Here is a 15,286-nt window from a genome sequence, read left to right as displayed (position 1 = left end):
TACACAGACTACAACACGTTGTGTGCTACATGAAGATTAAAAAAAATTTAAAAAGTAGAGAGAGGTGATTTAAAACAGAATGAGAGTAAATGCTCATATTACACAACACACACAGGCACATGCACACCAATGTAGCACAAACAAGTGAGATGACCCCTGAACTATTTCTTTGCCTCCCAGGGGAGAGAGGAAATAGAACCCGCGTGACTCGTTTGGACATTCTCATAGGAAGCGCAAGGTAGAATACTGTTTTTACAGTGTACTTATGAACATGAGTCTTTATCTTTAGCTGCATGAAATGAGCGAATACATAAATACATGGATGCAAATATAGCACTTTGCCATGGTGAAATAAATGTATATGAATATGATGTTGTAATAGAGGAAGAAGCTACTTTTGGCCGCGCCCTTATTCACAAGGGGTCGCCACAGCGGGTAGCTCCGCATGTTTGATTTAGCAGAGCGCTTTCAAATGCCGGACGCCCTTCCTGAAGCAACCCCAAAGGGATTTGTGTCTTCCCCTGGGATCGAACAAGAGATCTTTGGCTTGTTATGCAAATGTGTAAACCGCTATGATATCATGTACAACATGATGTGTTATACACAAACACAGAAATGCAGGGTCACCTGAGCAAAAGCATTTAAAAATACATGCGGAGCCCCTCTAGCTTTATGCATATAAAGCAGCCCGGACATTAACATTGCAACAGAGGTGGTTTATGCACCGTGGGGCATTTCCTGGTATGCAGAGCTCTACCTTTATAATCAGAGGAAGAGCTATTTTTCAGAGGTATTGTTGTGTCTGAGACCTTTGAGACACCACAGGAGGAGAGTACTGGAGCTGTTCTGCGGTCAAGTAAAGAAGTGATGGCGTAGGTGGAAGTGGCTTGGACAATAAGCGTCAGCCCTCCCTTCCCCATAGTAAAGTGGATTTCCTGTTGCACTTTTTTCAGGTGGACCTTTTAAAACGCATGAATGAAGTTTAGTTGGATTCTTTCAAATGTCATCGACAAATCCAGTCACGCAGAACGCTTTATTTAACAACGTCCATATTACTGTGTTGTCAGGATATTCCTCGATGAGCGTGTGTTTATAATGCTCGTGTCTCAGAAGTGAGATTTGTCCCTTAAAAATAAAATAGTGAGTGAAAACTGTCTGTACTTTTTCTGTGACTGAAATAACTCGGCTGATAATTTGCCAAAGGACAAACAGGCTCGATAAAATGTGTTTTCTCAAAAGCAGTGGCGATAGCAAAAAAATATATATTATGTTATCATATTAAGAATAATAGCTCCAAGGCAACTTGGGGGATGATGCTATGATTATCCACTCATAAATGGGCTTGACTAGCAGGATGTGGATTATAAGGATGCCTCTGAACAGACAACCTTTGTTTTTATTAATCCCTGAGGGATTTTCTAAGGTCAGCTAAGCTTGGCTGTATTCCATCAGAGTCACATGTGTGCACTTGGGCCTTGTGTTTGTGTGATACAGATGCCACATTTGACTTCTGCAGGCTTTTCAGTGATGTAGGTCTGAAAGCCTCTGACGCGATGATTCTACCCAGTATGGTTCCAGGCAAAAAAGTGCCCTTTTATATTTATTAGTTAACGGTGCACTAAAATGCCAGCTGACATTAAGAGTTGTCTTTTAGAAGGTCTAATCAATGCTAATCCTGTTGATGTAACAATATTCTTAAAGGATCAATGGTTTGTGTTAATATGAGGGATGGTGCTTGGCAAAAGAAACAAAGGAGAACATAAAGCGGGCTTGTCATGAGTACATGTAGGATGGAAGCTGTACAACAACAACATAGTCAATTTGATACAAACAGTGGATCAATGGTTTCCAGCAGAGATGAGCACATTGATCAGTAAAAGTACTGAGAGCAGTCCTCTTTTTCCAGTGTGCCTTTGTGGTACATGTCTATTTTTAGAAAGCCTATGGCAGCAGATGAAGGCATGGCATCAAGGACCTATTCAAAGTCTGAAAGTAAACTGACCTCAATGTCAGCTCACAATAAACGGATGCTTTGAAATTGTGTTTTTGCCTTTTATCGTTCAGTCTGCTCTTACATCTCAGATAGAGGGTTCGCATTTCTCAGACTTTCTTCTTCTCTTTTTTTTCTTACTTCTCTCTGTTTTCTTACCCTTTCATTACATTTCCATCACAGAAGTACCTTCCAATATATCTAAACTGTGTTCTCATCAAAAAAATGTCCTTATGTCCACATAAGGAGGTAGATGAAGTGGTGGAGGTATACCCTGCAGGATTTTTTGACACTATATAAATATATATATTTTGCACATACTTTTATATTATTTATATTATATTTGAGTTAAGAGTTTTGCTTTAGCTTTGTGTTTGGTTAGGTCAAGAAAATAGTTGTGTGGTGATGGATTCCACCCTGTCTAATATATGATTGAATCAATAAACATAAATGCCGATTGCAAAAAAATATGTTTTTCACAAACACAATGCAGAAGAAGACACACTTACTTCAAAATCTAGTTGAAAATGCAGTTTAGTTGTCTGGATCGTACAGAGCCTTCACATGAAATGCAAAAACTGCATGTCTGTTTTTGTGTTTGGAGCAGCACTGCCAAACTTTGTCAGCAGTGTTTCAACATTAACTGCCAAACATAACCGCCTTTCAATGCTTTTCATGTTATTCGATCCAACCTGTTAAGTACAACCTATATCACCCTGAAAAGTCCAACAGGAAATTCCACAGGAAGCCAGACAAAATAACCCAATAAAAGCAAGAGCACCCAGAATCATTAGTGGGGAAACATGCTGCATAACTCACCCAGATGTACAGGCTAATTGGATTTTACCTTCAAATCAGCAGTTGTAGGGCCTTTGTGCTTTTACGAGACTGGCTACAGGGTAAAGGGAAAATGGGCTGTTTTGAAGTGAAAACTTCAACCCTGGCTTTCAGCTGGGACACTTTCTGAGGTCTGAGTATGCTGCGCTGCTCATGTAGAGACTGGTGTGAGTCTATAAATTGATCTAGGATTTCTTCCACAGTTAGCAATGGTGACTCATAAGGGGCTGACGTATGGAGGGTGGTGAAGTAATTGGTGTGGAGAGGTAATTTCCCTCATGTACCAGGGGTGCCCTTGGAGCTGCGTGGTGGCCACTACAGAGAGACGAAGCTCAGGGGAGAGGGTGGTGCCATTTAGGTGCATGGTAACTTATGAGAAGTTGCTGTTATTATGCAACTCCTCTCTGGGGAGGAGCATCCCCCTCTGAATGGAGAAATAAGTACTCGACAATGATAACATCCGCCACAGTCCTCCCAAGGTGACATGATGAAATCTGAACCATTGCAGGCAGAAAGCCAGGGAAATGAATTTTATAGTTTATCGATTAAGATCATGAGTGTGCTTGGATATCCACTGTGTAATCAGATTATTTAACAGTAGATGACCCCCGCCACCACCCCCACTGAGCTGCATGGTTGCCTTTGAAGTTCAAATATCAGAGAACAACAAAGCAGACCTGACTCATTCCTTCCCACACGCAGGTCATCCTCTGTTAAGGAGAATAAGACATTTCCTAGCCAGATCAAATTAGAACGAGTGAGCTTCGTCCACCTCCCATGTCTCTTGCAACACTTTACTTCTGCTCCCTTCTTTCTTCACTCTGCTTCCCTGCTGGGTTTCATCATGCACAGTGTGTCACAAGGCATCAGTGCTATAGTGATTATGCCAGAGAACTTCAAGAGGTGATTTGAAGCTGCTACAGTGATTGTAGTAATGTGAGTAGACTCATTTGAAATAAACAAATCACTGGGTTAAGAGCATGTTATTTCAATTTTTTTCCCATAGCATGAAAGCTGCACCTTAATTGACAAAGTTAGAGTCAATCTAAAAACGGCAACAGCATAATTGTAATGTGCATATGGGTGCTATATGTTTGTATAGGGTGTTCTTTAAAACAGCTTATAATGGCCGTTCATTTAATTTTGGAAAGCGCTATGAGCCCTTCACTGATCTAGCCCACTTGTTCCCTCATCACTAATAATTCCCCACTCCACATTAGTGCTCTGGTGACAAAACATGCACACACGCACACACACACACACACACACACACACACACACACACACACACACACACACACACACACACACACACACACACATACAGAGAGAGACACATAGTTTGTGTTTGATGTGAGGGAGGTGACAGACAGTCGAGCCCAGGCACCCGAGAGCAGAGTAGAGTGGCTCTCCAGCAGGGACGCTGACGTTCACACTTAAATGCTTTAATAGGACTAAAGTAGACAAAGGCCGCCAGTGACGCAGTAGGAGCTATAATGGGCTTGCCACATTGCAGGTTTACTGGACCCTGCCTATTGGACAGCTATTTCCAATCCCACAATCCCTCATCAGCCTCAGGAAGCTAGTTATAAATAAAAAGTGTAGGTTAATCTCCGCTAACATGTCCCAGTGAAACGTTTCTGTTTTGTTTTTCTGACATGCACCAGGGCAGGTTGACCTGAACTTTTTTCAAAAAGATACTGGGAATTAATCACGTATGTCTGCTCCCTGTAATAGAGCAGAGAAATGTACTTGTATTTTCTACATTTGTAGGACAACTGAAGCATAAATCTGTGTGTACTTTTTGTCCTTTTATAAAAAAAAATGAAGTAAATCAAAAAATAATACTAATCCAGACATGATCTTTAGTCATCCCAATGGCAAAAATATTAAATATAGTATTTTGTTGTGTAATAGTGGAAAACACGCACGAACGTTGCAAAACGCACAGAGGCCTTTTAATTTTAGGATTTGATGAAGAAATAGAATATAATAAAATAGGACTTTAAAATAGAAATCCCTTTGTCATAATAATTGTCATTCACGTGACAGCTTTACTTCCTCTCTTGATTAATTATGCTTTAGCCTATGACTAAGGCCAGCCTACGGGGTCAGAGCTTGCCCGGTGTGACGGATACTGTGACAGATGGAGCTCTGGGTCTTTAGCCATCCTTACCTTGAACTTGAAGGCTTGTTATCGCTCACATATCCGCCATAAATTCCACCATAGTCTGGAGTTTACTTAATCTGTAAGGTATCACTCGCGTTATAAACATTCACTCAATCATTCGTTGATTGTTTTGTGCTGTTGGTATTTCTTTTGTAGAAGCAATTTTCCTTACTATTGTACAGATTATATGAAGATATGTTTTTCTTTGAATCTGAGTTCCATTATATGTTTTCTATAAAAAATAACCTCCCCAAAAACTGTAAACACTGTTGCTGATGGCTCTGTGTATAAATAATCAAATCAGCCAACATGCCCAAACATTAGCCCCAGAGTTGTGTTTTGTGTCTGGGCTGAGCCTGCAAGCTGTGCATTTCCTTCTTGGCTTCTTGGTTTGTGCTTTGATAAAAAGGATTGAGGGGTTAAATGTTTGTCCAGCTGAAACAACACAGTAAAACTCCTTCTCTGTGTCTCTGTAGCCCAGTCGTCAGAGCTCGGGACCTAAAAATAGCCATGCTGGCTCCACGCCCCTGGCTGGGGGACAGGTCAAATTATGAAGGAAGATGAAAAATTTAAAGGCACAGGCTGCTTGGCCACAAACCCAGCCCTGCATCAGTGGTCAGCTAAAACATGTGACTTGGCTTTTATGGGCTACAGTGGGAATATATAGATCTTTGTCTTGTAATATTAATGAAAAACATCCAAGTATATATAGCAGCTTAGTGCTTGAATTTAGAATTTAGGTTCTGTTGATTGTAAATGGGGAGTGTAGTGTTTTGTTTGTTCTTAAATCCACCATTAAACAGTATCAAGAGTGTTTCAAGGGAATGGGATTTGCAATCCTGGAAAAGTGCTCTTGACACAGTTTGAGAGGTTTATGTAATTACGATCATGCTGTTATGGCATCTTACAGTTGGCTTCCTTGGTTAGCTGAAAGCATGCTTCCTGAGTAGCATCACTGCCCTGAATACACACTGAACCCCACACATATACCGAGCTAATGCAGTGAGGTAACACTCCACATGTTAAATCATCTTAAATGAACACTCTTTCATTCGTTTAAGGTGTCTCGCTTGTCTTAACACGTCCTGTTGCGTTTTTGTCACACATGCAGATTACGCCTGAGAGCAACGGTGTTTGGTTGCATTTGTCGAAATACCCCATCGCAAAAAATTGTTAATACGCCATTTCACTGGTTTTGTGATTCATAATAACAGGCAATCAGTTGCTTTGCAAAACGCCTGCTATCAAGTGCACATGTAAAGTTTCTTTCCCTCTCGCGGGTACATCAGAACAAAAAAGCATCATTCCATCCATATACCTGAGAGGACAAAATGAAGACATAAATAGAGTGAGTGTGTGAGAGAGAGAGACAGGTTCAACAAATCAGAAAAGAGAGAATAGAGGATTCAAGCCTCCATCTGCAGAGAGGGAGTCAGGAGACATGCCTTCTGGCAGGAGCTGAAGAAGACAGCTGTGTTTGGTGTGGTATTTTTAAACGCATCAATGCTGCTCCAATCCCTGCGCCTCGCCTGACCTATTTTTAGCCAGGGCTGGCCATTGTTCTATTTCTGTCACCTGTGGGCCACGCAGTTGTTGATTCACATGCAAATGAAGCTTGCTCCCTCCCCGGCTTGCATTACTGCCTCTGTACTCAGTGCTCAGTGTGTGCTCAGTACACACTACACGGCTTTCCTAGCAACTCAGCTTTACATTTTTTCTCAGTCTCTGATCAGACACTTTGCTGAAGAGAGAGGAAGAAAAAAAATCACAGAGAGAGAGAGAGAGAGAGAGAGAGAGAGGCAAATAGGAAAAGAAGCTGGATTCTTCTCCAAACACTGTGTTAGTGTTTGGAACAGACTAAAGCAGGGCACCCGGGAGAGTACCAGCCCTGCAGAGAGAGTGTATGCTGCTTGTGTTATTGCGCTTCAGTGAGAGTAGTTTCTCAGAGGAGGAGACAGAGGAAGGGAGAGAGTTGCTTGTTGTCGTGGTCTCTCCCCTGGAGTGGCTGAGGGTTGGCTCTTGGTGTCAGGAAACACAAGGCTTGCAATGAGACTTGAGTGCTGAGTGGAGTATGCTGCAGACGATTTACGAGGGCGAGTCAAGTTTCTCCACAACAGAAGGGCGCGTTGGACACCAGCAGTTCCCCAACCCGAGCAAGATGCACAACGTGAACAACTCAGGTGATCACACAGCCTGGCATTTCCACTCCCCTTGAGGAATGCCTTATCCTTATTTTTCCACCTTCTTTGCATCCCAATCTCTGTCTCCCCTCTGTCTTTAAATCTCTTCCTACTTCCCTGCTGTCTTACATCCACTGTGCCTCTCGTGCACACATTCGCTCTGTCCTCCTCTCTCACTCTCCCGTACTCTCAACTCTTTGCGCTCGCCCGATCTCTCTCTTTCTGTGCGAAAAGAGAACTCAAAGCTTCTCAGCACCGCAGCGTGGTACGACCAGGCACTTCTTCCTGAATCGAGGTATTTAAGCTTGTGATAACATGCGCCGCTTTAAATATTGTGCTTCTCTATTTAGACGCAGAGGACGCTTTGAGTTAAAAAGTGCTCTGCTAAAATGAGAGAATGTGTTAACGCTGTTCCCATGCTCTGCTTGTCTGAAACGAGTCAGTGTGAACATGACAGGGATGCTGTGTTTTTCAAGCTTCCATGTCAGCATGCACTTTTCAGGGAACAGGAAGAACTGTGATAGAAATACTGAGGGGACATGTGAAAGGTTTCTCTCTCGACTGTTTCTATTTCTGACCTGAGAATTGAATTGAGTACATGACATCAGTATGAGTAAGCTCTATTCTCTGTATTGTCGAAAGATGAGTCACACCTTATTTGCATTGGGTTTTTGTTTTTTTTCCTCAAAGCGGCTATTGATAAAATTCAAAACATGTTTGGAGAAATTCGTTTAGAGTTTAAAAAAAAACTCCATTCTTGTTTGGATCGCTGGGAAGCATGAGTAATGGCAAAGTCATACCATTGCTTAATTTAATGTGTATGACCACTGAGTTGTTACTACTTCTGAAATAAGCCCACAATGTGAGGAACAGGATGTTGAATAATTTTAGTTTCATGTACAGTAAGATTTTTTTAAGCATATCCAACCAAAAAAAAAAAAAAACACCACCAAAAACCCAGAGTGAAATGTACATTTTAAAAATACCAAAAAGATTCAGGCAAGCAAACTGAAAACACGAAGAGGCAGTGGGGTAAACGTGAAAAGATTTAAAAATAAGTCCCGGGGATGACACAGAGATGACACATTCCACGTCTGTCAATAGAGCAGGTTATTTGACTATCAGGCTACAGGAGCTGAGCTTTCTTCCTTTGACTTTAGCGGCTTACAAGCCAAACAACAGCTATACAGAGCGCCTGAAATCGGGCTCCTTGCTTATTCTGTGGGTCAGCTATTCTTAGGTGAGTTATTTTCAGCTTATGGCATTAGCCTGCTAAGATTAGGTGTCTGTGCGTTATCATTCCATCTCAGCAAGGTCCTGATATAACTATGGTTTGGAACAGATATTTGTAGAGAATTCTGTCATTTGTCTGTTTAATTTGTTCTTTCCACTTTACAGCAAATCAGTCCACAGTGAGTAACATTATTTGTCTAAGGAAGCTGCTCAGAGGTGTCTTTCCGTGAGTTTACTGCGTGTTGTGAAAGAGTTGTAGACATAGCAGGTACAGTGCCTTTAGACACGGGGAGAGCTCAATCATTGGCTGTTTAATTTTCATGACACTCTATCTGTGCGGATTATTGTTGATGACGCGATCCTTGCACTGACTGAATAGGTTTGTTGTGAACTGTTTTCTAAAGAAAACTGCTTGACCTTTTATATGACACTGTACTTGTCTACCGTTTCAAGCGGATCAGCAAAGAAAGAAAGCTCCGTTGCATTTTTGTTTTGCTCAGTGACAGCACCATCAAAGTTGTGATTAAAACAGTCTTCAGATGGGCTCTTGACAAACAGGGAAAAAAAAGTAATTAGTTTTCCCTGCATGTAAAATATTAATGGGGACCTTTCAGACAATAACAGTGGCCTACATTTCAAGTCCCCTTGTCCATATCCTTGATCTATTCATCTGTGTTTGAAGTGCTTACTGCAAAAGAGATGGTTCAAAATAATACAAAGAATTTTATTTTGTTTCACTGCATGAAAATGACTCATTATGAGAATGAACTGATTCTGAAATGTTGTAGAAGTGTTATAACAGTTTGATCATCAAAAATTAGAAATACATTGGACAAGATGCATATTTCTCACTGTTTATCTCGATATTCATGTTGTTTATGCTAATGGATGGTTAGAGGGTTTGCGGTTGTGCGAGCTAAGGTAATTGACTCTTGCTGATTGATTTATTTGGAATTTAAGTGACTCTAGGATCAGCTGGCCGTGTTACAGAAGGACTTCCCAGTTGTTACTTGTCCTTTGCTGGGCTTTCTATATTGTGCCTGGATAACAGTTTCATATATATGTTGTTTTATAAGACGATTAGATATGACGGTAGGACGGGAGACAACTGGACTCCTGGCTCCTCTCAGTGAGAGGCCTGTGGTGGCTCAGCTCAGTTCTCTTTGTTAGTAGATAGCCTGCAGACCGCAGCTCTGGCTCAGCTGCAAGGACGAGCCTGAGTCTTAAAAATAAAGACCTGTTTCCTGGTTTAGACATGCCAGCTGCTCAAAATAACAAGGCACTTAATGAGAGATCCAGCACCACATTGCAGTCCCAAGCATCAGCTTATTTTTGCCCTCAAACATCTTCTGTATCTGGTTCTATTTATACTGTCAGACAGGGAATTTAGATCAGCAACCCTCTCTGTTTCACACGAAACGTTCACAACATGTGCGGTTAAAGTGCAGTTCATAGTGTTTCATTATTTTGATGTTCAAATGGGCAAATAACTAATAAAATGCAAATTATACATAACGGTCTGGGAGCAGTATCAGCAAAGTGAAGATGGTATCCTTCCTGTTGTGCATACTCCTGTGGTTCAGTGGAAAAACACAACTACAACTGCACTTGTAGTAATGTTTCTGGCCTTGTACGGGTTTTAATTTCATCAAGCAAAAAAAGCAGTTATTGGGAAAACTGGTGGAAGTCGAGTTACATAACAGCAACAACCTCTAATGCTGCATTTATATGAATTTCATACTTTTTCTTTGCTGAAAATTTTTTTACGCTAATTTATTGATCTTAACTTTTAGAATCCAAGTGCTAATATTTACAGATATCATGTATTGTAATGAAATAACTGAATGTGTTCTGAATAGACTCCATAGTACATGTTGCACGAGTGCTATTGTTATTTAAACACATCTCTGAAACTAGACTAAGCCCCAGATAAGCCCTAAATAAGCATTTATGTTAATACTTGTTAACTGGTTTACCAACAGACATTTTTCAACACTGAACAGAGTGAACAGAAGCTTTATGTGTCTTTTTTCTTCAGTCTCACACAGTGGCACCAGAATATACCCACAGGTGCAAACAGCTGGTTAAGAATACCTGCAGTATTTACAGTCAGAAGACACCGTTTACCATATTAATAACTCCATCCTCATTTTAATAGTTAGTTTAGAAGCTCTCAAAAAATGCTAAAGCATTCTTTTAGCCTGGAAGTCAAACAAAGCCTGCGTTATTGATTTATTGTGTTAATATTTTGCAGTGTGCATCTTCAAATGTCTTTTGGTATCCTCACATGTAAAAGTAGTGTCACTGGTGATGTGTCTCTCTACGATGGGAAGCCTGCTAATGTGGCCTGAGGCAAAAAAAGATAGCCATCCAACATCTCAAATTAAGGCCGTGATTGTCACCCTAACCGCCACCAAGGCTAATGAGAGGCAGATCGGTTATAGAAATAAACACTTTGGGGACACTGGCGGTGCGACGCTGCAGTGGGAGTGTGGTCACAGGCCATGAGTCACCCAATCCCCCCTTGGCAGGCCCTCCACAGGGAGGAATTTGGGCACGGGGCAGGGTGCTTGTTGCTCCCTTGTGCTAAAAACAAATTTGGGACCTGTCATTCATAAATCTCATGTTTACCACTGCCTAGAGACACTTCTGTGCGCTTTGTACCAATCAAGACTCATCAAAATTATCCATGATCTCCAGTCAGACCACTGAACCAGAAGTGGAAGGCTCTTCCTTGTGAGTGACCATTTAGAAAAAGGACCTGAAAGTTACATAAATGTGACACTGCTCTTTTATTTTTGCCCATGTTAAATTGAGCAGGCGGCCTCACAACTGTGACAGCCTCTCGCACATTGTCTATATTAAGACCCTGCTCAGAAAAGCACTTATATTTAGACCTAGTTACTGGTGGTTCCGTATTTTTTTGATACAGAAACAGCACATTTCGGTTTGGGTAGTTTCAAGGTGCATTTTATTTAAATGCATCTATATAACTGTAAATTTACAGTAGCGGAGACGATATCCAGGGCTGTTTACGGACATTAATATTGATGATGAGAATTGTTAGTTGCAAATTGTACTTTAAAAAGGTAGATGCTTCAGTGTGGTTGGAACAGTGCCACCCTTGCTTTAGGGCTTTACTTTTTTCCTTTAACATTGTCTTTCCATTCAGCTTTATTCTTGCCAACAGAAACCAGACAAGAATAGAACAGGCACATGAGGCTGTTAAGGTTTCCTCAAGGGCCATCGCATACAGTCCTGGTTATCAAAGGTGCCTTAAGCTTTCATGGTCCTCCTCCTCCTCTCTCCTTCCTCCCTCCCTCCCCCTTCCCATCATGTTAAACCACTGTCTGAGATTTTGTGATGGAGGCTCAGCTTGACGTGCAGATCAAAGTGGAGATCCTTAATGCCAGTCGCAGTAAGGGTACGGAATGAAATATGAGATTAATTAGGTATCACAGTGGTGAATTCTCTCAGGCAGCAGGTGTTTTTTGTTGCTATATTTAGGTCCATTATGAAAAAGTAGCACTAATGTTGTCTGACTCTCCGAGCCCTTCGACGGTTCACAGGGTCATGGCTGCTCCTGGAACAGCGTCCGCTACAAAAGAGTCCTTTGTAAAGTGCTTACAAGCCAAGATTAATATTCCCTGTCAGACGGGAAGGGTTTGTTCTACAGGTGCCTGTTCTCCGCGCCTGCCGAGCTTTTGCCCTCTTCTGTCTTTTGATTGGAGCTGTTTTTAGAACACAGAGAGGAAATATACAGCACGGGAGTCCCCTCTAGCTGCCTTCACTTTTTTGAAAATGTATTAAGACAACTTATCACCTAACCAACGATTCTCTCCCAAATATGCGTATGTGTATTTGTGTGTGTGAGAGTGTTTGTGTTGGTGGGTTTTGTAATGCTTTCTCTCTGTCTCTCGCTCTCTCTCTCTCTAGTGGGGACTCCTTTCTTATATAAGAGGCAAAAAGCTGATATAATAGTCAACATGTCACATTGCCAATGTAGGCAGAAGATGACATGCAGTGAGACTCGATCACTGCAGAATGGGGAGACATAATTACGTCGCCAGCGTTGCCATGGCAGCGGCAAGTTACGGTGGTGGATACTAGGGTGTGGGGTTTGTCACAGACCAGGATTGCGCCACTTGCTTTTATGTTTCTATTTATAATCATCACCGCCGCATACACATGGAATGGTGGCAATGAAAAACAGGCTACATGGCAAAACAAATGGACGCCAGTGAGCTTCACAGCATCAGTGAACGGGGTGGGGGTGGAGGGTGGGGGTTTCTGCTTCCTAACTGTTGGCTACTGGCTCTTTTTTTGGCAGGTTTAAACCTTTTTTTTGTGGCATTTTAGTGTAAAAAGTATTATTGCGTAACAGAACCCAACAATAGATTATTATTATATGAAGTGTCAGTTTTCTCTCAGCTTTCAAAGAACAGGTGGTGTGGTATTTGTTCTCTCAGATGTGACCCTCGAGAAGATTAAGGCAATGAATGCACTCAATAACTCTCCCCTCCAGCTCCACTGGAATTTTAAGTAGCTTTGAATATTTCTCTGGTTTAAAAATGGCAGCGGCATTATACAGTCTGGACAATGTGTATCTTCCCTTGAATGTCACACCATGATCAGCATGACTAACATGTCTACTTTTCTAGCGATTAGACATTTTTATTTTATTCACTGGCCAAATGTACACACGAATACCTTTTATAATACCTAAAGCTGGTTCAGAGATGTGATTCTTCAGAAAAAAAAATGTTACTTAAACTGGATAGAGTAGTGTGGATTAAAGCAAAGGCAAAGCAATAAGGAAAATATTGTACAATCACTAAACATCCTCTATGGAGAAGAGAGATGAAGTAGCCCTGTCTCCTATGTTCTTAACCAGCAATCGATTTTCTCTGTGGAACAGGCTATATATAGAGCTTGGAGACCAAAGGGATGCCCTCTCACTTTGTATCTGGCAATTACTTATAATAGAGGCAGCTCTTACCAATGCGCACATTGCAGCATCTGCACTCGAGAACAGAAAAAGAGAGATCACAGAAGCATGGATCTGCAAACTTACAGATTCCCAATCTACTTCACCTTAAATTATTTATGTTAAAAAGGGATATCTGCCTGACAGAATCCCTTTATTTATTTATCAATTGGGAAGACAGGGCTTATATAAATACTCTACATAACTACTTAAATATTTTGTGCCAAATGTCCATATGCAGCTACTCCCAGTAGACTCTGCGCTGACGGATGTGATCCTGTGTTTGTTTATAGAAACTATTATAATTACAGGTTTCTGAGGATCATGGGATAGAACGATTTGCTTTTCCTTTCCGAACCTGGTCTTTCTCTCCTCTTTAGTCTTCACTTTGATCTGCTTCTGTCATCTGTAACTTTTAAGATTCCTTATAGATTGCACAGGGCCTCCTCTGATTCCGACTTGAGTTGTTGAGGGTACAATTGGGACTGACAAATCTCTTTTTGCTCTGCCGTTTCTGTGCCACAGTGGATATTAAACCAGACGTGCCATTGGCTGTGGAGCCCTTGTCTCCTTTGGACCTCCGCACAGATCTGAGGATGCTGGGGCCAGGCTCGGACCCAGGACTGTGGGAGAGGCAGCTGCAGCAGGAGCTGCTCCTCATTCAGAAACAGCAGCAAATCCAGAAGCAGCTGCTAATCAGCGAGTTCCAGAAGCAGCATGAAAAGTTGACCCGTCAGCACCAGGCTCAGCTCCAGGAGCACCTCAAGGTTAGAACAGTTGTACGGAGACACAGCACAGCACAACACAACACAAAACAACACAAAACAGCATGACATATAGCAGATCACTAGAAAACTGTATAACTAAGGAAAACATCAAAAAAGTGCAGAAAAGGGGAAACAACTCAGCGCAGCAGGGCAAAGTGTTGAGCAATACATTAGCTCAGCATGACTTTTGTTTTTTACCGTCAAACACAAAGTTAGCCATCACTGCAAAATAGAAAGTGCAAAATTTAGCCAAAGCCACTGTGATTTATTTAAAAAAAAAAGTGCTGTGTTCATGCTGATGTGATGCCTACATGCTTCCCAGCTTCAGCAGGAGCTCCAGGCCATGAAACAACAGCAGGAACTTGCAGAGAAGGAGCGCCGTTTGGAGCAGCAGCAGCAGCAGCAGCAGCAGCAGCAGAGCCAGCAGGAGAAGGAGCAGGAGAAGCTTCGACGAGAACACCACATTTCCAGCCTGAGCCTCAGGGGCAAGGAACGCTCCAGAGAGAGTAAGAGCTCGACACCGTCACCGTTACCAATAGTTTTTTAATATATATTTTAAAGGACACAGATGAAAGCAAGCATGGGGCCTTACATTTTAACCCATCAATCCTTTTTTAACACATCACATTAGCTGAACGGCTGAAGCACAATATGCATACAACAGCTGGATAGGAAAGCTTTACTGTAGCTTAGTGTCACACTTGTTAAAATATTCCTTTTGGACCAAGAACCTCTTCTGTCACCACTATTATAAAACTTTTATAAATGTGGAAAGCATCGCCTTTGTAGGCATCATGAACCTAAATATTTATTGTAATAAACACTTTCACAAAATCTTTTCCAATATCTGCTGTTATAACTAATAGATGTACTATACAAAACAATAAAGATAAGTTAATATAAACACATCGGGCTATTGCTTTTCTCAGTATTTGCTCAAACTGTTGGATGACGCCTGGCAACAGGTAAACCACGCAGCTCAAATGTGCTGTAAACATCAGATAAAATGAAACAATAAAACAATAAAGCAATGATGGCAGTGATACTTAACCAGTGAATGACATAAAGTTGGCAGGTGACATTTAAGCTTAGTGTTTAGGGGAAAATGTCTTTGAACAGCAC

The 15,286-nt window shown here is 41.5% G+C and overlaps 1 protein-coding gene across 7 annotated transcripts in view; it reads left to right on the top strand.

The window, feature by feature from the left end:
- Positions 1-15,286, top strand: part of hdac9b (histone deacetylase 9b) — a 35,989-nt gene that overhangs the window by 8,851 nt on the left and 11,852 nt on the right. For 4 of the 7 annotated variants that reach the window (XM_085178612.1, XM_085178614.1, XM_085178611.1 and 1 more), the window contains 2 exons: positions 13,923-14,164; positions 14,487-14,672. In XM_085178612.1, the coding sequence (XP_085034738.1) occupies positions 13,923-14,164; positions 14,487-14,672 (428 nt within the window). Of the gene's footprint in view, positions 1-6,432; positions 7,473-13,922; positions 14,165-14,486; positions 14,673-15,286 lie in introns of those variants that run through there. The other 3 variants (XM_085178610.1, XM_085178615.1, XM_085178609.1) reach the window with 3 other exon arrangements.

This window comes from Neolamprologus multifasciatus, chromosome 11 (genome assembly GCF_963576455.1).
Source record: "Neolamprologus multifasciatus chromosome 11, fNeoMul1.2, whole genome shotgun sequence".
Classification (NCBI taxonomy): Eukaryota; Metazoa; Chordata; class Actinopteri; order Cichliformes; family Cichlidae; genus Neolamprologus; species Neolamprologus multifasciatus.
This window is presented reverse-complemented; position numbering and strand designations above follow the sequence as displayed.